Here is a 27777-nt window from a genome sequence, read left to right on the forward strand (position 1 = left end):
CAGGTGACATCTGTAGTTCTAGACTTAAGTCACTGACTGAGTGAAAAGGATTTACACATTCCAAGTCCATGTCTCCACTCCGTGTATTGTGTCATTCTACCACAGTATGTTTCACACTCTATCTCACAGTACACAGTATCTATATGTTTGCTATTCCCTAATCAACAAACAGTATATTTAGCCATTTGTTTCCATTCAAAATACAAATTCTTTTCACAAAATCATAATCTAAGTGGGTGGTAGGTTCCACTGTCAGATCAGCTGCAGGAGAACTTGGAGTGACAGACATACAGCTGGAGGTCAAAGGTGAACAACAAATCATAACATCTACTGTAAAAACAGGTCAGAGGTCAGTTTGTTTGCTTGTCTGGCTTTATTTTAGTTCCCCATTAGATACATAATACAGTAGCTGTTCTTCCTGAGGTCATTATTTTAAATTTGCCAATGGTTGTAAAATGTTTTTCTTTCTCCTTGTTTATTAGAAAATCATTTTCTTACAAAGTCTAATTTACAACAAAAATAACTTTGCTTGATCCTTTTTTATAGTCTTTAAGGTCCTTGTTTAGCTCGAGGGGTTGAGTCATTATTGTAGTTACAGTTATTTGTGTTCTTCATGTTCTCCACAGAACGATTTCCATCCTGGGCAACAGCTCTTCTGGTTCTCCTAGTTGTTCTTCTCATTGTTGCTGGGGGGATTTTAGTACATTTTCGGCACTATTTCCTGTCAGGTATGTCACTGTTATAGACATCTCATTTCCAAGATCAGTTGGGACACTGTACATTTAAATTGAATCATTTCTCAGACGCTTTTATCCAAAGTGACTAACCAACGAGGTACAAAGCAGCAAAAAATGTAACGTCAAGGAGAAAGAAAGTCAAACCAAATTGCTATGCTGCTATGAGAAGAAGTGTTTCTGTTTCAAGAAGTGTGAGTGCAAAAAAGAACTGATAGGAATTTTTTTTAAGTTAAGTCCATAGGAAGTTGCAGAAAGTTCTGTTTTCAGCAGTTTTTGGAATATTGGAAGTGAGACTGCTGAGCAAGCAAGAGCAGAGTTGGTCGTGTGACATAGTGTGTGAATGAAGAGAGTTAGGTACATTAGAAAGAACACAGCAGTAAATCAGAGAAATAAACTTATCACTGGATTGTTCCACATTGGTTATGTTGTAAAACACAAACACAGTCATGTAAAAAAAGTTTGTGTGCAGCAATCTGCATGTGTGTGTGTGTGTTTGTGTGTATGTGTGTCTTTGTGTGTGTGTGTGTGTGTGTGTGTGTGTAGGCCACAGTCAGACAGACCCACAGACCTGAAACTGAGTGCATGCATGATTATTAAACCACATGTGAAAATGAATTCAATTTATATTGTTATAATTATTATTCACATAAGGCTTAAAATGTCAGTTCATGAACTTCCAAGAACCAGGAGAAGCCCAGGAAAAGCTGTACAAGGCCGTTCTTAGCTCGTACTAGACTGATACTGAGACCAGTCTCAATGATTTATTAAATGCATTTTTTTATTTTTGCATTTTGGCCACCTACCCTCCCCCTGCCTCAACACCTACACACAGTCATATCAAACCACAGCACAATGATATAAATCACAGTAATCACATGGAAATGGCTGTAGTAAACACTTTCTTCCAGAAGAGGCAGGAACATAGAGTGATGTACAAGAGTGGAGGTAGAAGCACTAAGGTGGACGACATCTTGTGTAGACGCTGTAATCTGAAAGAGATCAGTGACTATAACGTGTTGGTAGGGGAGAGTGTAGCCAGACAACACAGGATGGTGGTGTGTAAAATGATGCTGGTGGTGAGGAAGATGAAGAGGACAAAGGCAGAGCAGAGGACGAAGTGGTGGAAGTTGAAAAGGAAGAATGTTGTGTAGTTTTCAGGGAGGAGCTGAGACAGACTCTAGGTGGTTTGGAGGTGCTTCCAGATGACTGGACCACTACAGCTAATGTGATCAGGGAGACAGGTAGGAGGGTACTTGGTGTGTCATCTGGAAAGAGGAAAGTGGACAAGGACACTTGGTGGTGGAACGAGGAAGTTCAGGAGTGTATACAGAGAAAGAGCTAAGAAGAAGTTTCTGACTAGTTTGTTTACCAAGATCTTGGAGAGTGAGAGGATGCTGAGGACTGGTTTCCATTTTTAAGAACAAGGGAGATGAGCAGAGCTGTGGCAACTACAGAGGAATAAAGCTGATGAGCCAAACAATGAAGTTGTGGGAAAGAGTAGTGGAAGCTCGGCTAAGGACAGAGGTGAACATTTGTGAGCAGCAATATGGTTTCATGCCTAGAAAGAGTCCAACAGATGCAGTATTTGCTTTGAGGACGCTGATGGAGAAGTACAGAGAAGGTCAGAGGGAGTTGCATTGTGTCTTCGTAGATTTAGAAAAAGCGTATGACAGGGTGCCGAGAGAGGAGCTGTGGTATTGTATGAGGACGTCTGGAGTGGCAGAGAAGTATGTTAGAGTGATGCAGGACATGTATGAGAGCTGTAAGACAGTGGTGAGGTGCTGTAGGTGTGACAGAGGAGTTCAAGGTGGAGGTGGGTCTGCATCAAGGATCAGCTCTGAGCCCCTTCTTGTTTGCTCTGGTGATGGACAGGCTGACAGATGAGGTTAGACAGGAATCTCCATGGACTATGATGTTTGCAGATGACATTGTGATTTGTAGTGAGAGCAGGGAGCAGGTGGAGGAAAATCTAGAGAGGTGGAGGTCTGCTCTGGAAAACAGAGGAATGAAGAAAAGACAGGAGGCAGAGCTGGAGGTAGCAGAGCTTAAGATGTTGAGGTTCTCTTTGGGAGTGACGAGGATGGACAGGATCAGGAATGAGGACATCAGAGGGACAGATCATGTTAGATGTTTTGGAGATAAAGTCAGAGAGGACAGATTGAGGTGGTTTGGACATGTTCAGAGGAGAAACTGTGAATATATCGGTAGAAGGATGCTGAGGTTGGAGCTGCCAGGCAGGAGGTCTAGAGGAAGAGCAAAGAGGAGATTTATGGATGTAGTGAGAGAGGACATGAAGTTAGTTCGTGTGAGAGAAGAGGATGCAGAGGACAGAGTTAGATGGAGGCACATGATTCACTGTGGAGACTCCTGAAAGGGAACAGCTGAAAGGAAATGAAGAAGAAGACACATCAATATAAGAAAAAACCATTACCAGAGTAAACGTTGGTTCTTTCTTGAAATGTCAGTGAGTCGAGACTTTTCCCAGTTAGCAGGTTAGCAACAGGCATTTAACTAACATAACAATAACCAATTGAACCACAAGTACATAACATGTTTTGGAGAAACTACAGCTACATTATAGGCCTGTGGTACATAACCTGTTTCTAAAGATAGATTGATGATATCTAATATGAACGTATCTATTAAGGGTAAAGCTTCCTTGAGCAGCTTAGTTGGAATAGGGTCTAGCAGACAGGTTGTTGGTTTAGATGAGGTAATAATTGAAGTTAGCTCAGAGAGATCTATGGGTAAAAAGCAGTCTAACAGGGTTTGGGGCCTTATCGATGACTCTAGCACTGCTGTACATGAAGATCTATCTGTAATATTTGGGGGGAGGATCTGTTGAATACTTTCTCTAATAGCTACAATTTTATTCATAAAGAAGGTCATGAAGTCATTGCTGCTCAGAGTTAAGTCTGAACCAACAACTGCGAGATTGGTGAACAACCGCTCTACCTTCCTGTGCCACAGTCGCCCCTGTCAAAAATAAGAACAATAGTAGTGTTGATATCACTGTTCCTAAAATGTGACTTATGAATTGATTTACACACAATTACTCTGCTGTGCTGCTCAAATACTGCTGTCAAACCAATCCAGCAACTAGCCACAGCCAAATAGACTTTAGCAGGGGCCAGGGCCTCTCTGGACCGACCCCTGGTTTGATGCCCTGGGTGGATTGCTGGCTTGCTTTATCAAGACACTTGCTTTTAGCATGTGTGGGTCTCACAGCAAGTACAACTGAATAAAGAAGAAAATGAACTAAAGTGCAGACCTAAAGAAACTGGGTGGTGCAGGAAAGTTGCTAAATTTGAATGTGTTACAGCAGGTGTGATGATCACAGGGATTATAAGAGGATGATGGAACACTAAGTTCCTGTCACCATCAGTGACTGTTGTCTGTCCAGCTGATGTTGTGGTTTTTTGTCCTCTTAGTCCCCCAGGTGGTGGTACAATCAGAGGTAGAGTCGGTCCAGCTGCCCTTCAAAACTGCACTTCACCTGCCTGAAGACGTCAGAGTTGAGTGGAGGAACAGTTACCACTGGATAGTACACATGTATGAGGATGGCTCTGACCGGCTTGAAGAACAGGATGAATTTTATAGGGACCACATAGAGAAGAAGAAAGACCTGCTGAAGACTGGAGACCTCAGTCTGACCCTGAAATACCCCACAGTCAGAGACACAGGGACATATGTTTCTATCATTACTGGCCCAGATATCTGGATAACGAAAAGAGTTCTGCTGAAAGTAAAAGGTTTTTTTAATTATTATTCTGTCTGACTTTCTTCCGTCTCCTCTGCAGTAAGAACTCAGGACAAAGATGAGACAGTGGACATCAGGACCAGAAGCAGGTCAACTGATCCAACTCCTCTGATGGCTGATCAGTCAGTTTGATCAATCTGTTGATCAAACTCTGATTATTGATCTGATCTGACTTTGGAGCAGAGACAAAATTGACAATGGATGAAGACAGGAGGACACTTTGTCTTCTTCTTCTTGAGTCTGACTCCTCCTGACTCTCACACACTCACTATTGATCAGTGTTGGTCAGTGATGTCACATGTCGACCTGTCAGTGGTGAGGAAGAAGAGGATGAAGAGGAAGTGACAGTGGACAGTCTCAGTCAGAGGAGGAGACATAAGGTCGACTGATTAAAGTTCATCAGTAAATCACTGATCGATCAGAAAAACTCCACCATCTTTGTCTGTAACCAGCTTCTCCTGGAACCAAACACACAGTGACTGAGCACCACCCGTCTGGCTGTGGAGGCCACAGAAACAAACTGCAGCTGCTTCCTCATTTGAAATCCAGACACATGTTGGAGCAGGAACCAGATCTGGAATCTGACAGTGGACAAGAGGAACAAGCTCAGCTACAAAGACTAAAGCAGGATGTTTCTGTGAGGTCAACACTGTCTCCAGAACAGCTGATTTTGTCCTACAACACTGAATCAAACGTCCTGATTCTGTTTCCCTTTGTTAACTGCTGCTGTTCTGGTTCTTTCTGTTCTTCTGGTTCCTTTTAGCAAACACTTGTTTTTCTCCCTTTTCTCTTGAATCTGTTAAATCCAGTTTCCTTCTGTAGTAAAGAGTTTGTTGGTTGGATTGGGACTTTTAGAAGAGGGACATTGTCTCCTGGTGATGTCAATAATCCAGGACTGTGTGTGTCTGGGTCCAGTTCATAGATGAAATCTCTGTCAGGCTTTAGATTTCAGTCCACGACTTACAGGTTGTCTTTTCACCTCTATGCAGGACGTCTTTTCCCATGAAATCAAAAGAGAAACTAACCTGATCAACCAACACTTGGATCTGTGTTTATTTTATGAGTGAGTTGTTAAGAAAACTAGAGTAAAAAACTAATTATATGTATTTATTAACTATTATACAATTATAAAGCAACTCAAACTTAAACCAACTTAACAATTTTCAAACTATAATACAGGAAACATTAACATCATAAAACAATATACAGAAAATCTAAGAACAAGACAGAATTTTTAAAACCATGAAAAATAAATTAGACATTAAAATAAATCAGTGTCTGAATGAGTTTTGTTCTTTTTCATTTCCATGATGTTTTTCTGTAGTAGAGGACGTCCTTCAAGAAATACTTTAAGGGTCTTAACATACTGCTGAAGGTCATGTCTGCAGTGTATGTGGACACTTGAAGACTTTCCCCCTCTGATGCAGTGTCCACCTGTGTCCAAAAAGAGGACAAAGTCATTAGTTTGTTGAATCTTAAAAAATAAAGTTAGAGTTGGTCAAATATGTCTTTAACAAAATAGCTGCCAGTTTTCTATATCTTTCATTTTTGTTTCAGTTTCATGAAACACTACAAGTCCTGTTTAACAACAGTTAGCAGTGTCAGCAGATTCTTATTAAAGATCCTCAGTCTTCAGAACTTTGATCTGTGTGTGCTTCTATCTGACAGACACATTTCAAATGATATGCAGGTCATCTTTGTATATGCTTTAACCTCCATATGACTCATATATTAACATCAGTGCAGTCATCATATCAGTTTGCTGCTCTGTGTAAATGATCTGACTGATGGGAAATGAAACCACATACATGCTGAACAACACACAGGGAGAAAAAAAGACATTTTCATTATTGATCTGTCAGATATTTAGACTGTCAGGGCTTCACATCTGTGCAGATGTTACTTTAAGAGTCTTCACCTTCCACTTATCAACACAGTCTGTGTCATTTAATACTTAAAGACTTGGTCAGTGAGCGGAGAAAAAGAAAGTTACAGGAAAATAATGAACATCAGTGCAAAGGTTTGTGTCCCTTCATGAAATGTTCTATAATACTCCTCCAACCTCTGAGCAGTGTTTGTGTTCTGTCACGTGATCTTTTAGCCTTAATGGCAGAATTGTTCCAGTAAACTGTCCAAATAAAACCATTTCACATTAAACAAAGAGAAAACATCCTGTTGTTGATCCAATCAGCTGTTAGATCCAAAACCTTGATCTCACGAGGTCACTGTTGTTTCTGTTTGTGTGACATCAGAGAAAGTTGAACAAAAATCTAATCAGCATGTACTGTGTGTCAGTCAAATCTGTGCAGAACTTCAAACTAGCCTCATATTAAACCTACTATCTCTTACTGAATATGGAAGGTTTCAAAAGTGATTAAACACATTGTGTGATGTTAGTGTATGAGCTCAGCTTGGGAGGCTCTGCCATAATTGAACCACAACTATATTGTTAACTGAAGCTGTAGAAAAGCACAGCCAAACACCAAACTAGGACAGGACATGTTTCCCACTCTCACCCAGACCACTTTGTCATCAGCCTCTTTGTCTCTTGCCCTGGTGAACTGCCAGTCTGCTGTTCACAAACTTGGATTACTGCAGTCTCCAACAATTGGTCCTTCTCTCACAGTCCTCACTCATCAGGTCGGGGGGTGGAACTGAACTCATTCTCACCTGGAACTGCACCACAGACAGTATCTTGGTCACTGCTCTGCATGTATCAGATCCCTTCTTCATTCAACTCTCAGTCTTCATCCCCAGACCTTCATTCTCCCACCACACTTGGAACATTCTGCCGTAAGCTCAGGTCTCTCAACCCGGACCAGTTCTCTTCACTGGTCTCTGCAACTCTGCCCCCAACACAGGACCTCTCCACCCTCGATGCAGATGCAGCCATGGACAGCCTCTGCCATACACTTCTCATCCCTCAGCTTCTAATCCGTGGCTCACCGACTGGATCCTGTGTCATGGCAAAAATGACCATATCTGGTCTTAGACACCTCAAGTGTCATCAGTAAAGAAGCTTCAACATCCAGGAAGAGAGAAGAACATCAACAGAGTTTCAGTTCTCCATCCTATTCAGTTCTAAACTTCATACATCACACATTAGTTTTAGAAGCTTCTGTTGCTGGGCAGAACATTCTCCACCCTCAGGCTACTGCTCCCAGCACTTTTCTCCTTTTCTGGAAACCTTTTCCCTTTTCAGCACTTTGATAAGCAGCTGTGAGCATGAAGTGACTCTGGGTCACTACAGTGTCTGATGGTCTGCTGTTAGACAGTAACTGCAAACACTTCAAGACTAAACATGGAGATGAGACAAAGTTTGAAAGTTGTCATTTGTTCATATTTTCATTGTGTGGTTATAGCCTTATTCATTTTTTAAATAGTTTTTATTCTTTTTTAATTTTTTATGACAATCCTCATTAATTTTCTTACAGTTTTTTGTTTATTTGTTTTTGTAATTTTTAGTAACAACTTCCTGTCAGTGTTTTAGTGTGAAGGGGAGGACTTTGAGGGGAACATGTAATATTCCACTTTCAGCTGGTACAAATGTTCTTTCTTCATAAGTAGTAACAAAATAGCCAAGAGGTGTAAAAAGTTAGAGTAAAATATTAATAACATGTGCACTTGCTGAATGTGCAGGCAACCAGGCAACTAGGGCAGTAACAGCATAGTAGCCAGTCTGCTGCTGGAGCCATCACACACTGACCTCATCTTAGTGTGAAGGCTAGTACTCTGGGTAGTACTCCATAGAGTACAGAGAGCACCAGCCATTGCTGGGCCTTCAGAGTAGTCGTGCTGCCCTTCTTAAGGCTTCTCTTTGTTTGAGCACACTGCACATTGTAGGAGCTGTTCTCTGGCTGCATTTGATAAATGGTTGTTTTAATGCTCTGGTCTTCAGGTGAAGTTCTGTGTGGAGCCAGTCCTGTCCCATGTCCTAGGCTGAAAAGCCTTTGAGGAGGACTTAATGCCAGTCTACTGTTCTGCTTATGCTGAAGTTTGGAACCAACTGTCCAGCTGAGCAATGTGTTAAATGAATGTGTATTTTTTACTTGAATAATTACAAAATGGCACAATTAATACACAACTAAATCATAGTTTAGTGAGACACACAAGAAAAATCTAAAATGCAAACTGTGTGTGTGTCTATTTAATCGGTGTCACCTCTACATTACTGTGTGTTTGTATAAAGCTGTTTGACCTGAAGCAGGTCAAAAGGCCTCAAATAAACCACCTCCTTCAGCTAAAAGTGAAACTAAAGTGTCAGTAGATTAGAACCATTCTGAACCTGCAGTTAGTTTAGGAAGAAGCTGATTTAAGGAGGATTTGTTGCAGTTTTAGCAGGAAGATGAAGATGTTTGTGGAGTTTGTGATCTTCATACACGGTAAGAGAAACTTCCTTTGTCCCACACAACTGACTTTAGTGGACTGTCTGCAGTCATCTGGAATGGAAGCACAGCCTTTGTCATCTGAAGTAACTGCAGCTCTGTGGCTGCTGATGAAGCTTCAGAAAAGAAACATACATATATCTGATCTGTGGGAAGCAACAACTGTTTTTGAAGCAGAAATGGGACAAGCTGCTGGAAACATCCAGAACATGGGGTCCACCCTGGACAGGTCTCCAGTCTGTCTCAGTGTCCACACAGACAGACACACACAGACAGACCACCATTCACTGTAGTTAAGTAGATTTTTCAGACCTCTGTACTTGAGTATTTCGTACTTTTCCTACATTTGAACACAAATAACTTTCTACTCGTTACCTCTTCAAAACAGGCTGCTTACTTGTTCTATTGTGTTTGAGGGGAAACATGGAGTGTTGTTCTTCAGCTCTGCTCGGCTGTTTCTCAGGAACAGTTCATCACACCAGCAGCTTCATACAGTGTGTTATCTCAACAGTCCAGCTGTGTCCTAACGTTAGCTCAGTAACTACAGGACCCTCCCTACATGTTTGTATGAACATAGAATGAGTTTACTCTCCACATGTAGTTCAAACCACAGGGTCAGTGGTTCGACTCCCAGTCCAAGTGTCCCAGGGTAAGACACTGAACATCACAGTTGTCCCTAGTGTCTGCTGCTTGTTTGTAAGTCACTTTGGATAAAAGTGTCTGACTGTTGTCAGTAGTGTTGGTAGAAGAGAAACTGTAAAACTGGTTAGTTTGTTTCCTATAGGGACTTTGTTCCAGTGTGTGTGTGTGTGTGTGTGTGTGTGTGTGTGTGTGTGTGTGTGCGTGTGTGTGCATACAGCCAACACAGCAGAATATTTTGCTTTATCAAATAAATAAAACACAGAATTAGCTGGTACAAATGTATTTTTTACTTTAATCATTTTGTTACATTTCATTTATCACTTTCACCTGAGTAAAGAAGTTTAATCAGTACTTTAATTTAAAGGTATTTTTACTTCTACTTGAGTAAAGAATGTGTGTACTTTGGCCACCACTCCACACAGAAAGACCACTACAGGATATGTGGCAGGAAAAAAATCTCTGATCTCTAATTCTTTCAGTGAATAGTGGTGGATGAACATAGAAGAAGTTTCACAGCTTCTTTTTTGTTAAAACATCTAAACATCATGTCAACTTGCTATTACACAAACTATGTGGTTATGAAAAACCTCTTATTCTTCACGTACACTTTTTGAAAAAGTGTGATGTACAGTTCCTGAAACCTTGACATGTTAGTTTGCACTGAATAATAAAGGAAGGAATATTTAAAGGCAAATATGAGGTTAAATTATTGAGTCATGACTGAAACAACCTCCAGAGACAGGAGCCCACTAACAGGTCAGTAGCTGAAGGGAGTTAGATCTGGACTGTGAATGATGGACATGGATCTGGTGTTGGATAGAGCCAGTTAAACAGCCACTTACTGAGGTACAACTTGTACCAATTGTGCTATAGTTTGTGTATTTTCACTGTGTCGTGGCAGCAAACTAACGTTAATGTGCTCATAGCCATAAATGATGGTGACCAAGCTCTAAACATGGAGATTTTGTAGATTCTCTAACTGTGCATTCATACTAATGCAGATATATGTGTTGGTCAGCTGCCAGTGTCCCCTGCTGTGTGAGACAGAGACCAACAGACTCTAATGAGGTGAAGGAAAAGTTTAGAAAAGCTCAACTTCAGTGCTGTGATGGAGCGATTGAGAGCCAATCACCAGTGTGTTGGTTCAGGAGAAACTGAAGCAGAGACATGAAAAAAACCACTGACCTGGTTGGTGAGTGAAGGTGGTGGATACGTAAAGAAACATGCTCAACACAACACCACCACAGAACTACAGCTTCACCAGGATCCAATCATTTGTTGGCAGTAGAGTGAACAGAGCATTAAGTAAAACACTGAACAGACCAGTTAAATGAGTCTAGCGTTTATTGATAAGCTAGAATGGAAGATTGCTGCTACTCCTCCACCTCAGCCTGTGCTTCTAGGAACATGATCATTAATATGACTCATTTAAACTGACATATTCTTCCTGCTGCAACCAAGTTTCAGTGAGACAAAATAAATCGAATTGATGATCATTTATTAAGTCATTTACTAACAGATTTAGAAGAGAGAGATCTGATATTTAATAATCCACATTTAATAGTTTTGGGTTTTGGTTCAGACATAGTCTCTATGGGACAAAGAGCAGTGTGGTTAAGATCATAACATTCATTAAAATAATAAAATTCTCTGGGTGAAAGGTTAGAATCCATAACAGCTGCATTTTGTCTGTTGGTAACATCAGATTCTATAAGTATCTCAGACTGTTTATACCTGTGGATGTTGTCGGGTGTTGGAGCAGAGGATGCAGGAGACTGAGACTCTGTGGACAATGTTCTCAGTCAACATCCGTGATTCCAGAAAGTTCGGGTGCAGTCCATCTAGTTTGAAGTTCTGAGGACGATCCCAGAAAATATTGAAATTATCAATGTCAGAGAGTCTGTGTGTGGTTCTTGTGGTTGAAGCCATGTGTGCAGGCTGAGGAGTCTGGAGAACCAGCCAACACCGCGACCCAGTGTGGGAACTGGGCCGGAGACGAAGAACCGTCTGTGGTGGAGCAGCATGTGAATTCCTCTCTGGAGGCACGGTGTTGGTGGTGGTGGCATTTCAGTTCTGGCTCAGCCCCGGGAGGTGGAGCGGACACCTGTGGGGGTCGAGCCGTCTGGCATCTCACGGGGCAGGCAGTCAGAGGGAACCGCTGCCGGGGAAGTTGGCCTTTCCAGCTTCTCAGTGAACAGTGAACCGGTTCTCCACCTGGACCAGGGAAGTGGTCTGATGGAGTGTTAAGCTGCAGCAGGTGTCGTCCCATGTCTTCTTTAAGTTCTTGTCCTGCAGCATGGAAATTGCTGCTCTCTACAAATGCACCTGTTACACTTGGTGCAGATGTTAGAAGACGTCTTTTTTTAGGTCTTTGCTGTCCACTCACTGTATTTTCAGGAAGCTCAGTGTCCTCTCCACTTTCAGAGGAAGGGTCAGAGCCAAGTGGAGGACTCCAGTGAGCATTCTGTGTCAGACTCCCACTGGAAGCTTGTGTCTTATTCAGATGAGTCCTGCTGCTTGTTGCTAGATAAAGGCTGCATGAGCATTTCTAAAATGCCTCTTCATTTTTGCTGCTTTTCTCCTTCTCTGCTCACTGATGAAATGACCCCTCAGCCAAGCTGCAGGTTTATCTTTGGCTGTGAAACACTAACAGTTGTTGGGCAGGAGGCACATGACACACATCCCTCAAAATGATTTAATGTTTGCTAGTTTTGAACAACTGTGAAGTTCTTTAGGTGATTTATTTAAAAAAAGTTGTTGTTGTAGGATGATGTAATAGTTGTTTGTACGTGTACATTGTTGCCACTGAGGTGTCCAGAGGGTAGTAAATGTGAGGAGGCCACAAGGGTTAAAGCACATGGATCTGCAGTTCCTCTGATCTCCACCAGATGCTGCTCTGATCAAACTGACTGTACTGAAGTGAATGAGAAACTTCTCTCTACAAAGTCAGTGCAGTTTTTCCACAAGTTCAGCTTCCAGCAGATTCTCTGAACTTCTTCTCATGGGGCAGAATTAAAGAGCAAGTGCTGCACTAATTAAATACTAAGGATTAAAGCTTGTTGCTTTGTGGGTTAATGACTGTTAATGTCACAGCTGAATTACACAAACACACCAAAGTAGAAATAAACACATGCAGCCTCAAGTCTTCCAAAGATGTGGGGTTTCTGGACATTTTAGTGCAGAAATGTAGATTCAACCACTAATTTATTCAAACTTCTTCAGTGCAGACATTAGGAGACAGAGACGCATAAAGGTGAGTGTCATCAGCATAGCTGTGGAATGAGACGCCATGTCTCCTGATGACACCACCTAGAGTTAACAGATACAGTTTAAAAAGTAGTGGACGTAAAATTGAACCCTGGGGAACATGTAAGTTATTGCAGAGGTTCCTGATATGTTTTCACTAGTTTCAAGACAGAACTGTCTGCTGGAAAGACAAGAATAAAAATAGTTCCAGACAGTCCAACGTGTCCCCTCAGTCTATTTAAAAGAAGCTGATGGTCGACTGTATCTAAAGCAGCACTTAAGTCCAGCAGTAATAAAACTGAGGGTTTATTGTTATCTAGGTTAAACATGATGTCATTAACTACTTTGACTAGCACTGTGTCTTTACTGTGATGAGGACAGAAACCAGACTGAGACATTTCTAACTTGACCCGTGACTTACAAAGAGCTAATTGTGAGGTTTTCCAGCACTTTTAGCTAAAAAGACAAAGAATTAAAGACATTTACATTCAGTTTTTGAGTGAATACATTTGTACATTATTTTACATGTACACACATATTAAATGTAGATATTTACAAATTTATGTACAGACACACAGACTGACACACGTGGACAAAAATATGTCTGAGATTTTTACTTTGACCATTGATCCTCTCAAAGCTCCACCTGCTGATTCAGCAGGAAACATAATCCATAACTTTTATACAATGAACAAACATACACATTCATGTGTTAATGTGAAATACAAAGTGTGATATGTTATTTAAAAATCCCACTGAAAACCTCTAACCAGTGAGAACCAGGATCCTGAGTTGGTTCTGGTGTTTGTCAGTGTTGTTGGTGTTAAACTGTGGTGATGTGGTTTCAAAGCAGCCTGATCAGCTGCAGCGTCCAATCACAAACAGGACCAGGTTGGTTTCTGACTCACCTGAGGACGGACGAGTAATGACACATGAAATAAGGTGCTGAGATGGACCCTCTCTGTCTGTGTGTCCTCACAGTTTCCCAGCATGTCTCAGCTGTGGACATGTATGAGGGGGACCAGTTTGTCCTGCTGCACTGTGAGTTTCCACCTTTTGAACTGGACACAGTGATGTGGAGCCGCTCTGATCTCATTCCTTCAACCGTCCACCAGCGTCAGCAGGAAGGTGATGAACTTAAAAACCAGAACCAGCTTTACAGCGGCCGAACATCGATGATGCCTGATGCTCTGGAAACTGGAGACGTCAGTCTGAATCTGACAGAACTGCAACTGTCTGACAGTGGAACCTACACCTGCTCTGTCAGATCAGTTACAATGGGAGAACGGCGACTGACAAATGTACAGCTGGAGGTCAAAGGTCAGTGACAGGTAGGGGGTCAGTGCTGTAGATACAGGTCAGAGGTCAGAGGTCATGTTGTTGTTCATGTTCTCCACAGAACGATTTCCATCCTGGGCCAAAGTTCTCCTGGTTCTCCTGGTTCTTCTGATTGTTGCTGGGGGTCTTTTAGTACATTTCCGTCACTACTTCATGTCAGGTATGTCTCTACTACTACATTACCCATAATGCTGATGGTTCACATCTTTACTCTTGTTGCTCCTTGACTGTTGAGACAGACTGAGAGTGAGGAACAAATCAGAACCAAACTGAGAATCAGTCACAATAAGTAGTTCCTGAGTGTCTTCATGGGACAGTGAGGTCCTGTTACCATCAGAGCTGCTGCTGCTGTCTGTCCACATGATGCTGTGCTTTGTTGTCCTCTCAGTTTACCAGGTGGAGGTGGATTCAGGGGTGGAGTCTGTCCAGCTGCCCTGTAAAACCACAGTTTGTCTGCCTGTAGACGCCAAAGTGCAGTGGAAGAACAGTAAAGACTGGATGATACATGTGTATCAGAACGGCTCTGACCAGCCTGAAGAACAATTCTATTGTTACAGAGGTCGAACAAAGATGAAGAGAAACCTGCTGAAAACTGGAGACCTCAGTCTGACCCTGAAATACCCCACAGATGAAGAAAGAGGAGCCTGCAGCTGCACCGTCTACAGCAGGGAGGGAAACATCCTGATGAAGAAAGATGTGATGCTCCAGGTCAAAGGTCAGTTTAACCCTCCTGTTATGTTCAGGGTCAAATTGACCCGTTTTAAAGTTTAACAATCTAAAAAAATACTTAAAAGTATTTTTTCACTTTGAAACTTCTCCTGCTTGGCTTTTTAGTGTAATCAACATATAAAATAAAAATGGTTCAGTTCACATATTTGTAACCTTCCTACATGTTTCTATTACAAAGCTACTGTTCAGGTCAATTTGACCCGGCGACAAAATAGAAGCTAAAAAAAGGCCACGCAGATGTGGGTGGAGTTTGAAGGTTCCTGTCAAAAGTCAGCACCTGCATTCTCACACTTCAAAGATGAGATCATTACTTGTTTATGATGTTACAGAACTGTACATTTTCTGAGTGTTCTGGTTGTGGCTCTGATGGTCATTGCAGGTCTTGCAGTTTATGTGAGGAGATTAAAAAACAAAGGTATTTTCTATGTCTCTCTCATTGTAGACACACACTTTTCCACTTCAAGCACAGTCTGATCTGATACACACTGATCTACTGTTAAGGTCAAAGATGCACATTGATTCAGTCTTTCCAAGTACAAACCATCACAACAATAAGGTGCAAGATATTTTATCTGTGTACAGTTTATTATTTCATGAAGCAGTTGATTAAACTTCAATTCAACTTTATTTATATTGCGCCAATTCACAACAAAGTCATCTCAGGGCACTTTACAGAATAAAGTCAAGACTATAAAGATGTATAGAGAGAACCCAACAATTCCCCCTTGAGCAAGCCATAGGCAACAGTGGAGAGGAAAAACTCCCTTTAACGGGAGAAACCTCCAGCAGAACCAGGCTCAGGGTGGACGACCATCTGCCTCGACCGGTTGGGGTGAGTGGAAAGTGAAGAGAGAAAAGAACAGAGCAACAAAAAGCAACAAGAAAACATCGGGCAGGTTGGTTGGACCAGTAGCTGCACGCTGGAAGACACACAGTGAGACAAAGCAGGGGACACCTGCAGAAAGGGACAGAGAGAGGGGGACAGAGAAGGACAAAGACAACTACGGGAGAAAACACACATAGTTAATGACAGACAGTGGTGACAATTGTGGGGTGAGAGGAGAGAGGGACAAGAGGAGGAAAGGAGCTCAGTGCATTGGGGGTTGGGTCCCCCAGCAGTCTGAGCCTATGGCAGCATAACTATAACTAACTATAAGCTTTATTAAAGAGGAAGGTTTTAAGCCTAGACTTAAAAGTAGAGAGGGTGTCTGCTCTACCCACAACTCCCGATTCTAAAGGAATCAGCATCTCCCACCTCAGCAACCCTTGCGCCTGACCAAAGTTTTCTGGCTTGAATCAGCTTTTAGTTCCAAAGTCACTTAACTGCATTAGACTTTGTACCCAGTGAGACCACCTGTCTGCAAGATGATCTGACTGAATGCACCATTGCCCAATACTTTTTCCAAGTGCAATGATTTGCAAATCATTTGAAATCTGTTCTTTAAAAAAATATTTTACAACAATGGTCCAGGATCCAGGCTGTATATGTTTGTATGCAGCCATCAGAAACTATATTTCTATTAATAAAGTGGATCCACTTCACAATGTGACTAAATGAAGTCACAGCTCAATAATGTCTGTGACTGCACTGCTCTGAAAACATTGTCCTGGACTCAAATATACGTAGTTAGCAGTTTCCTGATATGAGGACATTTCAAAGTAACATGATGATTCTCATCTAGTAATGATCAGATCTGCTGTTGTTGGAATGTGCAGTTGTGTCAGAATCTGTAGTTGAACAGAGAACTACAGTATTTGATGTATTTATTCTGAGTTTATCAAGTATTTGAGCCACAGATGCTCAGTGGAAGTTGTCCAATGCTCTTTGTTTCTAATTCCATATGAACTGACTTTGGCTCCGTGCTTCAAATAGTTTACTGAGGGTCCTGATGTTTGATTTATTGACATGATGTGAACATTTAAAGCTAAAGATTCTGAAAGTGATGCAGCATCAGCTGATAGTTTTACTACATAATGACGTCTCACTGTGTTTAGAGTTGTTACAGAGACAATCTTTGGAACAGGCAGCAGTGTCTTGTTGGAGCAAACACACCTCACAACAACTCATTTCATTTGTCCTGTCAGCAATTTAAATCCTGGAATTAACATTAGTGACAGCTGCTCTGAGCTGCTGTTTGATGATTTACTCTGAGGAGAAAGTTTCATACAGCAAAGCAGCTGATGCTGTGTTTGTTGTCCTCTCAGCCTGTCAGGTGGAGGTGGATTCAAGTGTGGAGTCTGTCCAGCTGCCCTTTAAAACCATAGATCACCTGCCTGAAGATGTTAAAGTGGAGTGGAGGGACAGTGGCTACAGGAAGGTCCATGTGTATCAGAACGGCTCTGACCAGCCTGAAGAACAGGACCAGTTTTACAAAGGACGAACAGAGATGAAGAGAAACCTGCTGGAAACTGGAGACCTCAGTCTGTCCCTGAAATACCCTACAGACTGGGACAGAGAGACCTACACCTGCACGGTCTACAACAAGGAGAGAAACATCCTGATGAAGAAAGATGTGAAGCTCAAGGTCAAAGGTCAGTTGAAAGTGTATCTGAATTGTTGTTGAGGTGTCAGATTACTTTATTATTATTATTATTATTATTATTCAATTGCTTGTTAATTAACATATTTAATATTTTGTTTTTTAATATGTATTCATATATTCATCCATTGAAATATAATTCATATTTTTTTATTTCAGACTTATTAACTGATTTTATATTTATGTGGATTTATTACCTGTTCTGTTACTATTAATACATGTATATAGGTTTTTCTCATTGAATTAAATGACTGAGTGTGTTTCAGCACAGCAATATGTTATTAATATGAATATTGATAACAGGCCTCACACTGTGACATCACAATAATGGTTAAAGGCACCAGATCAGTTCTAAGAGATGATCAGTCTGTTAGAACCAGTTCATCATGAATGAATCAGTCACATATCAGAGGTGGGATCTGATAAATGACCCCTGACTTCTGTCACCAAAGGAACAAACAGCAACATCAGCTGATTTATTGATCTAATAAGCACTGAGATAAATCCAGGTGATTAAAGTGATGGATAATAGTGTTTAACACAGGAAACATCCTGAAACAATGAGCAGATGGTGAATGAAGACAGGATGATAGTGATGAGGTTTAATCCCCATATTGATCATCAGAATGGAACAGAAGAACAAAGGTCAGATTACGTTTCCTCATGTGTTCAGATCCATGTCAGAGTCTCCTGGGTTCATCCTGAGTGGGATCCTGATAAGGAATCACAGTGTGGTCCTCTGGATAATTTACACTTAGAGAGTCAAGGCTTCAGTGTCCATGTGTCTTTATATGTCCCAGGAGAACAGTCTGTGTTCATCTAGAGAAGGTTGATTTAACGTTCTAAGACACAGGTCAAAGGTCAGTTTGTGACCTCTGCAGCCTCGTGTGAGCCACACAGGAAGGTTTCTGGGTCAAAGGTCAAAGAGACAAAGAGAAACAGCTCATTGTTCTGGTAAATTGTGGTTCTACAAACTGTTAGTTGCTGTGTCTCCATGTGTTGATGATGATCTAATGAACTGTGACTGTTCAAACCTGCTCTCACCTCCAGACTTTGGCTATTTAAACACTGAAAGCAGCAGCTAACATGTTGATGGAGACTTTATTTTATGTGCATTTATATCAAAAATATCATTTAACCCCTGGAAACATGTGGGTCCTGATCTGGTTCTTCAGCTTCTCTCCAACTGTGTCCTCTAAACTGCTGCTGTCTGTCCAGCTGATGTTGTGGTTTGTTGTCCTTTCAGACTGTCGGGTGATGGTGAAGGAGGGAGAGGAGTCTGTCCAGCTGCCCTTCAGGACCACAGAGGACCTGGTGCCTGAGGACACTACAGTGGTGTGGAGACATGGACCAACGATAGTCCATGTGTATCATAACAGCTCTGATCAGCTTGAAGAACAGGACCAGTTTTACAGAGGTCGAACAGAGATGAAGAAAGACCTGCTGAAAACTGGAGACCTCAGTCTGACCCTGAAACACCCCACAGTCAGAGACAGAGGAGAATATGTCTGTAAAGTCTTTATTAAGGGAGTCATCATGAGACAGAAAACAGTCTATCTCAGAGTCAAAGGTGAGAATTGTGTGATTAGTAGTTTTGTATATTGTCCTCACAGACAAAGTTCTACAAAATGTCTCCACACACACAGCAGAGCTGCAGCAGGTGAACAACTTGGTGAATCAAAGTAGTTCCTGAAACACCTGTCAAACCAAAGTCAGCTCTGCCCACAATCTCCTGTCCACTGTCACTAGATGTCTTTAATAAGCATTTATCCTGACTTGTCTGAGACAGCAGTGTCCCCCACAGACCAGCAGTGATTATTACCAGGACTGTTTGTCTCTTTTCTTTCTGTGTGTGACTGGAGACAGAGTCAAGCTGAAATTGTGGCTTTGCTGCAGCTCTGTTCTTGTCTTTGATTGGACAGAAGCTGAGTGAAGCTTCAGCTCAGCTGGGCTCCGTCTCCTCCTGCACTTCACCACTTGTGAACAGACCACATCATTAACACCATTCATTCATGTCACTCACTGCTTTCTTCAAGTGCTGATGAAATGCTGAGAATCAGTCAGCAGTTTCCCAAACTGCTTTTACCTTCATACACGTGAAGCTGCACTGTCAGCACTTTTCTTACTTATCACACTTTGCATCAAATGATCCAAGTTTCACCAAGTTGTTCATAATTGTTGTTGACTTTATGAATTAATATCTCACAGTAGCTCTTTCATTGCCGATGTGTTAATTCTTATTTGACCGGTTTGTGTAAGTGATCAATAATCGTGTTGTTACCACATATTAACACATATGTGTGTATTTCCTGATGTTACATGTGTGTGTAGGTAACAGAGTATTTCTGCTCTGGTTAAGCAGAAAACATTCAGAGCAGCTTCATATGTGATGTGTTTACTACAGTCAGAACCTGCACTGATCCACATCTGATCACATTTTCTATAAACCACAATAAGAAAAACACATCAGTAGTTACAGCATGTTTTTCTCTGTGTGATGTAGAAATGTGTTCATCTGACTGACTCTGCTCTGTTTCTGCAGAGAAACCAAAGAACTCAACTGGTCCAGCTCCTCAGATGGCTAAGTAAGTTCTTACTTTAAAATCTTTGGTTTTGTTAATCAAACAAATAGTTTCTTCTAGAATAAATCAATGGATCCAGATACTGTATCATATGATTCTATTTCTGTAAAGAAACCAGGAAGTTTATTCATCTATATTTTCACCATGTCAGCATCTGTCACACACATTCATCCAAACACTGATTGATTGACAGCTTATTTTACCACTTGATATCAACCCACTTTACTTTATGTATTATTTAATCAGCATGTAGAACATTTGTCATTCACAGTTATTAGTGTATAAGATCATTAGAAAATCCATAATCCAGGTTGATCTGACTCATGATCAGTGTTTGTCTGAACACAGTTGTTTAGGATTCTGGCTGCAGGGTTGGAATAATCGAAGAACTAATCGGGGCCCTAACATCTTAAAAATGTTACACAGCACTAAATCAACACTTACTTTCTAAAGCTTGTGATCAGTTAGATTAAATCCTTTAAGTGGAACAGAGATAATTTTCTGTCTCCTCTGCAGGTTTGAGCTGATGGATGAAACATCAGCAAACAATGAACCAGCTCCTCTGAAGATGGATCAACATGTTTGATTATTGATCTGATCTGACTCTGGATCAGAAGTGAAGGAGCTGTTGGACGATGGATGAAGACAGGAGGACATTTTGTCTCCTCCTGACTGAAAATGAATCAATTTGACTTATTATAAATCATATAAATACCATGTAAAAATCAACCATAACCAGACTAACTAACTAAATAGTCCAGTTGTAACATGTAATAACTAAAAATATAATTGTGAGAACAAAGTGACAGTGAGAAACAAAAGTGAACATAGTTAATGTTGAAGATTCTGTTGTTACATCAAACTGTGCAGCTGAACTTTATTTGACCAATGAGTGTAGCTCTGTCTCTGCTTATCAACCTCCTTATCTAACCATCACGATGGGTTTATTAAATGAACTTTAACCAGTTGTGATGGTTAGAGTTCAGGTAGATAAGATGAACCTTTGTTCGTCCCACAATGGGGAAACTGTGGACAACACTTAAGGACATTATTGTAGCACAGTTCTTAGAGGCAGTAATCTGGTGTTTGTTCTACTGGGAGAGATCCTGGTTGTAAAGTCTGACAGCAGCAGAGAGGAATCACCTATGATATTGTTCCTTCAGACACTTGAATCAACTGCTCTGTGCCATCAGTGTGTTGTGCACACACTGGAAAAAAAGATGTAAATTTAGGTGCTATGTTGCGTAAAATTTCACATCATTTTACTGTTTTTATTTTTTTAAATAAGGGTCAAACTTTACTAAATTTACATATAATCACTATTTTTTATTTTGTGTCAGTTTACAATTAAATTCCTTAAAAACACACAAATATTTATACAATGTTTTGTTAGTAAGAAAACACTAAAATATTAAATTTACAGTCAAAACACATTAAAAAATGTGCAAGAATGTGTTTATAAATATTGCCAGTGTTCATGATCACAATACAATATTAATGAAAACATTTTAGAGAAGAGATTGATATTACAGTTAATGACTAAAAACTTGGGATTCAACATGATCTTTATATGGAAAAAATAAGTCTGCAGTTATATAGCACTTTTCTACCTATTGACATTTAAAGCACTTTACACTGCTTCTTATTCACCCACACACACACCCACACCCACACACACACACAGTGTCAGTGTCTTGCTCAAGGACACTTTGACATGTGACCAGAGGAGCCGGGGATGTCTCATATCATTTTACAACATTTGAATATGTTTTTAAATAAATTTACAGATTATGACCTTCATTTAAAATTTGTTATTTATAGTTTTTAAAAAAAATTGAAAGCTTTTAAGTTTTAAAAATACTATCAAAACTTGTAATTTAACAGCATAAATGTATTTTTACTATTTTCTTAGTAAAAATAATCAACACATTAAACTTACAATCAAACCAAATAATTTTATAAAATATGCAATAGTTGTTTTATAAATATTGACAATACTTGTGATTGTACCACGAGAAACCGGTTCAGAACAAGACTAAGACAAACTAACCACAGGATCAGAACACGAGGGGAGTTTACTTCACAGAAAACATAATGACAACAGAACTAACGCTGACAACAAGAAGGGAACAGAATTTACCACAAATAATACAACAAAGGCTCAGGGATAAATAAAGCTGGGACATGAAAGAATAAAACCTAAATGATCACACAGGAAAAAACAGAAGCAGGTGAACACACGGTCAAAGGAAACTAACAAACGGGAACACACCAAACTAAATAGGACACGGGTACGAAACAAATTGCTAAAAAACAAAATGAACAAACAGGAGACGACTAAGAACCTAATAAACAGAAAACACATCAAACCTCAGTCTGGATTGTAAGACTCAGGTTTTCCAAGAGTTCAGAGTGTAAACTGGAGGTTAGACAATAAGGATCTGGCAGCAAAGTGTGGGGAAGACTGGACCTAAATAGTGAGAGGAACAGCTGCAAACAATAAGGGATAAAGGTAAAGCTGAGGAAGGGAACTAGGTACAGGAAGTGGGGAGAAGGGGCCACAAAATAAAAGTCCAAGGACAGGAAGTGCACTGGGACCATGACAGTAATTTTACAAGCTTTTGTTAGTAAAACACATCAAGACATTAATTTACAATCAAAACACATAACTGCAAAAAACACGCAAAACTTTCTTTTTAGAGTTGGGAGGGTTGTGTCAGGATGAGCATCAAATTGCAGATTGAAGCACATTTAATTTCAGAAGTTAAGGTTGAGAAGATTGTTTTATGATCATGATGCTTCACCAAAGCTCACACACGTGCAGATGTCTCCAAAGAACCTGCTCACAGTACTGTTGTAGCTCCAGAGAAGTGCAACAGCTACATATTTAAGAATTAAAATGACTTATAAGATTCAGCTTAGTATCATGGATGTTTATACATTTACCATCCAGTGTCTGATTGTGAATTGTACATCCACAATAATACAGGTTAGAACATTTGCAGCCAATGATTGTGGTTTTGGATATTTTACTTTCTTGTTTTCTGTTTGTTGAAAATTAACTTATTACAGTTAACAATAACATGTAAATTAGTTGTAAATGCACAAAATACCACAATAAATGGTAGAAATAAATGTTAAGTCTTTCCTTTATTGTGAGCTCGTTACCTATCGGCCCATTTGCCAAACATTTTTAAAAGGTTGTTTTTTTTACAGTGTAGTTTGACCAGCTGTCATTCTGTCCTGACGTGCTCTGTCTCTGCATCTGCCACCTTGTTGTTCCTTATGATCACGGGTGGCTGCTCTTGTGTTACTGCAAAGTTCAGCCCCTTCACAGTTTCTGGTTGTGTAGGCTTCTTGTGAGCCAGTGTTTTTACCCAGAACAGTTTAGTCCATTGTGCCATTTGTTCATTTCAACAATATCTTGCTTAGTTTGTATCTTTATTGTTATTATCTATTCTGCCCTGTAGAACCACAGTTCATCTGCCTCAAGACGTCACAGTGGACTGGAAGGACACTAATGCCAGGAGGGTCCACTTGTATCAGAACAGCTCTGAACAGCTTGAAGAATAGCACAGACTTTACAGAGGTCAAACAGAGATGAAGGAAGACCTGCTGAAACCTGGAGACCTCAGTCTCAACCTGAAACACCCTACAGATGGAGACAGAGGAAGATATGTCAGTAGTATTGAAAACAGGAACATCATAATGGAGAAAACAGTGCTGCTCCAAGTCAAAGGTCAGTATCAAGATAAATGTGTTTGTCTCCGGATGTCTGTCTTGTCTGAGTGTCTTACATCTCTTCTGCAGTGAGAACTCAGGACAAAGATGAGACAGAGGACATCAGGAACAGAAGCAGCTCCTCTGATGGCTGAACAATCAGTTTGATCAGATCTGACATTGGATCAGAAACAAAATGGAAGTGAAGGAGCTGATGGATGATGGATGAAGACAGGAGGACATTTTGTTTTCTTCTTGTTCACTCTGACTCCTCCTGACTCTCACACTGTCTACACACTGACTATTGATCACTATTGATCAGTGCCATTGTGTGCTGGGCAGGTGGCAGTTCTGACAGAGACAGGAAGAGCCGGCTGTGTCCTGGTCTTTCCACTCAATTCTGTGGAGGAGTTAGCAGACAGAAGCATGTTGGCCAAACGGACATCCATCATGGAGAACACCTCCCACCCTCTGCTCCAGCTCCTTCAGACTGTTACACCCCCAGTGTGGTTTTACCTCACAGCTATCAGACTGTACAGCACATCAATACAGTGACACACAAATGGGACTAAGTTTTAGTGTCTTTGTTATGTGTGTTATTGGGAGTAACTTTTGTGTCTGTCATGTAACTTTTCTGTGCCCTCGTGCAAGATTTGGTGCTCACACAAACCTGACAGACTGGTTCTCTGTGTCCCCTCTGATCAATGTCCCTGACCTTCATTCTTCAATAGATCATCTACTTTCCCCATTTTCTGGATGTTTCCAGCAGCTTGTCCCATTTCTGCTTCAAAAACAGTTGTTGCTTCCCACAGATCAGATATATGTATGTTTCTTTTCTGAAGCTTCATCAGCAGCCACAGAGCTGCAGTTACTTCAGATGACAAAGGCTGTGCTTCCATTCCAGATGACTGCAGACAGTCCACTAAAGTCAGTTGTGTGGGACAAAGGAAGTTTCTCTTACCGTGTATGAAGATCACAAACTCCACAAACATCTTCATCTTCCTGCTAAAACTGCAACAAATCCTCCTTAAATCAGCTGCTTCCTAAACTAACTGCAGGTTCACAATGGGTCTAATCTACTGACACTTAAAGTGAAAACTTCAGTTTAACGTTTAGCACATGGGAGGAGTTAATTTACACAATCATGCTTCAGGTGAACCGGCTTTATACAAACACACTGTAGTGTAGAGGTGACACTGGTTAAATACACACACACACACACACACACACACACACACACACACACACACACACACACACACACACTAAGTGTAGCTGTTTGTAAAGCTCCATCAAAAGTCACATTTCACCTTGTTTTTCCACTTCATGACATAAAGCAGCAGCTGATGATTCATACAGGACCATGATCCAGATCAAAAGTGTCATTTAGAACAACAGCTTTTTAACATGATGGAGAACATTTTAAACATGAATAAAAACATAGAAGGTCCTAAATCTGGTGGTCTGACATCTATGCTTTTAACCCAATTCCCTCCTCTGCTTTTCAAAACATTTTTATTCATTTTTCCTTCATTGTCTGATGAGGTTTGAATTATTCTCAACCACTCTCTGCAAATGGGTGTTTTCCCTACAGCTCTGTTTACTTATTAAACCTGTTTTTAAAAAAGCAGCTCAGATCCATCCACACCCAGTAGCCACAGTCCAATTTCTCAGAATCTTCCCGTGTAAGTAGTGGACTGAAAACTAAAGCCTGAAAGAAATTTCATCTATGAACTGGACCAAGACACACACAGTCCTGGATTATTGACATCACCAGGAGAGAATGTTCCTCTTTAAATGAAATCTTCCAAAAGTCCCAATCCAACCAACAAACTCTTTACTACAAAATGAACAAAGAACAGAGAGATGAGGCTGATATTACTGATTTACTCAAAGAAGCCTTACACGTAAGTGACACTAAGGTTGAGGCTGTAGTTTCAGATCTCCAGGTTTTGTCCCCTGATGAGTCAGCTCCTGAATGCAGTGTGAGGTCGGGGAAGAAGGCTGAGGTGATAGCAGCAGGTCAAATCTGTGAAGAAAGACGCAGAGTCAAAGACTGGCCCAGAGGTGGCTCAGTGTTATTTCAACCAAATCCAGCTCTAGTACATGTCCCTAGTGGTTTAACCAAAATAGTTAAAATCCCAATTCAGAACCTCACTAAGCATGATATCTATCTTACTGAGAGAAAAGTTCTAGGCACAATGGGGGAAGTTGCTGAAGTGAAACCAGTAACCTGCTTTCCAGGTGGTTCAGACTCAGCGTAACATCCCGCAGCAAACACCTTCTCAGCCCAGTTAAGCACTGACAAACAGTTGACAGTGTTCTGTCCCATTTTGAAGAGGACAAGAAAGACATATTAAGAAACATATTGAAAGGTCAATTGTTTTTGCTAAGACGGATTCTGATATTAGCTGCATCCCAAATTTGCAGCTGGAAATCAAATTAAAGGATGAAACACCAGTCCAGATGCCCTACAATGCAATTCCCAAACCTTTGTACAAGGAGGTAAAGGTGTATGAACAGACTCTGCTCAACAATGGCTAGATCAGGACGTCTACCTCACACTACTTTTCTCCACAGGTCTGCATCAGAAAAAAAGACAAGAGCTTACATCTGTGTGTTGACTTTCGGGGGCTTAACGTTTGCAAAGAGGATGGAAATGGCTGTAGTGAACACTTTCCTCCAGAAGAGGCAGGAAGTCAAGTCAAGTTGTATTGTCAGTTCTTCCACATGTAGAGTACATAAATACAGAGAATTGAAAATGTGTTACTCTCGGATCCATGGTGCTTACAGATAATACTAACAGTGGAGCCTAAAAATCTAGACAACACAGGATGGTGGTGTGTAAAAGGACTCTGGTGGTGAGGAAGATGAAGAGGACAAAGACAGAGCAGAGGACGAAGTGGTGAAAGTTGAAAAAGGAAGAATGTTGTGTAGTTTTCAGGGAGGAGCTGAGACAGACTCTGGGTGGTTTGGAGGTGCTTTCAGATGACTGGACCACTACAGCTAATGTGATCAGGGAGACAGGTAGGAGGGTACTCGGTGTGTCATTTGGAAAGAGGAAAGTGGACAAGGAGACTTGGTGGTGGAACGAGGAACTTCAGGAGTGTATACAAAGAAAGAGGTTAGCTAAGAAGAAGTGGGACACTGAGAGGACTGAAGAGAGTAGACAGGAGTACAGGGAGATACAGCGTAAGGTGAAGATAGAGGTGGCAAAGGCCAAACAAAGAGCATATGAGGACTTGTATGTTAGGTTGGACACTAAAGAGGGAGAGGTGGATTTGTACAGGTTGGTGAGACAAAGAGACAGAGATGGGAAGGATGTGCAGCAGGTTAGTGTGATTAAAGATAAGGATGGAAATGTATTGACAGGTGCCAGGAGTGTGATGTGAAGATGGAAGGAGAACTTTGAAGAGTTGATGAATGAGGAAAATGAAAGGGAACGAAGAGTAGAAGAGGTGACTGGTGTGGAGCAGGAAGTAGCAAAGATTAGTAAGAGTGAAGTGAGGAGGACGTTGAAGATGATGAAAGGCAGTTGGTCCTGATGACAAACCTGTGGAGGTATGGAAGTGTCTAGGAGAGGTGGCAGTAGAGTTTCTGACTAGTTTGTTTAACAAGATCTTGGAGAGTGAGAGGATGCTGAGGACTGGAGGAGAAGTGTACTGGTACCAATTTTTAAGAACAAGGGAGATGAGCAGAGCTGTGGCAACTACAGAGGAATAAAGCTGAAAAGCCAAACAATGAAGTTGTGGAAAAGAGTAGTGGAAGCTCGGCTAAGGACAGAGGTGAACATTTGTGAGCAGCAATATGGTTTCATGTCTAGAAAGAGAACAACAGATGCAGTATTTGCTTTGAGGATGCTGATGGAGAAGTACAGAGAAGGTCATAGGGAGTTGCATTGTGTCTTGGGTCCAGACACAGACTGCACCAAATTTAAAGAGTCAATAAGATTTAAAAAGTTATAAACCATAGGAGGCATTGATTGTTGTATCTGTAAGACTACATATTTTACTAAATTCTGTTTTGCATGTAAAATATTTATGTACAAAATATTTACAGGGTAGAGCGAGAGAGAGCCATAGTACAAAACCAGATTAT

General features: G+C 40.8%; 1 protein-coding gene across 2 annotated transcripts in view; it reads left to right on the forward strand.

The window, feature by feature from the left end:
- The first annotated feature begins 8758 nt into the window (after window positions 1-8758).
- LOC137136945 (contactin-6-like) overlaps window positions 8759-27777 on the forward strand; it is a 145786-nt gene continuing 126767 nt past the window's right edge. The window contains exons 1-5 of one of the 2 annotated variants that reach the window (XM_067522758.1): window positions 8759-8879; window positions 13752-14090; window positions 14170-14268; window positions 14497-14823; window positions 17043-17369. In XM_067522758.1, the coding sequence (XP_067378859.1) occupies window positions 8843-8879; window positions 13752-14090; window positions 14170-14268; window positions 14497-14823; window positions 17043-17369 (1129 nt within the window). In that variant the 5' untranslated portion in view covers window positions 8759-8842. The remainder of the gene's footprint in view (window positions 8880-13751; window positions 14091-14169; window positions 14269-14496; window positions 14824-17042; window positions 17370-27777) is intronic. The other variant, XM_067522756.1, reaches the window with a different exon arrangement.

This window comes from Channa argus, chromosome 12 (assembly GCF_033026475.1).
Source record: "Channa argus isolate prfri chromosome 12, Channa argus male v1.0, whole genome shotgun sequence".
In the NCBI taxonomy this organism is placed as follows: Eukaryota; Metazoa; Chordata; class Actinopteri; order Anabantiformes; family Channidae; genus Channa; species Channa argus.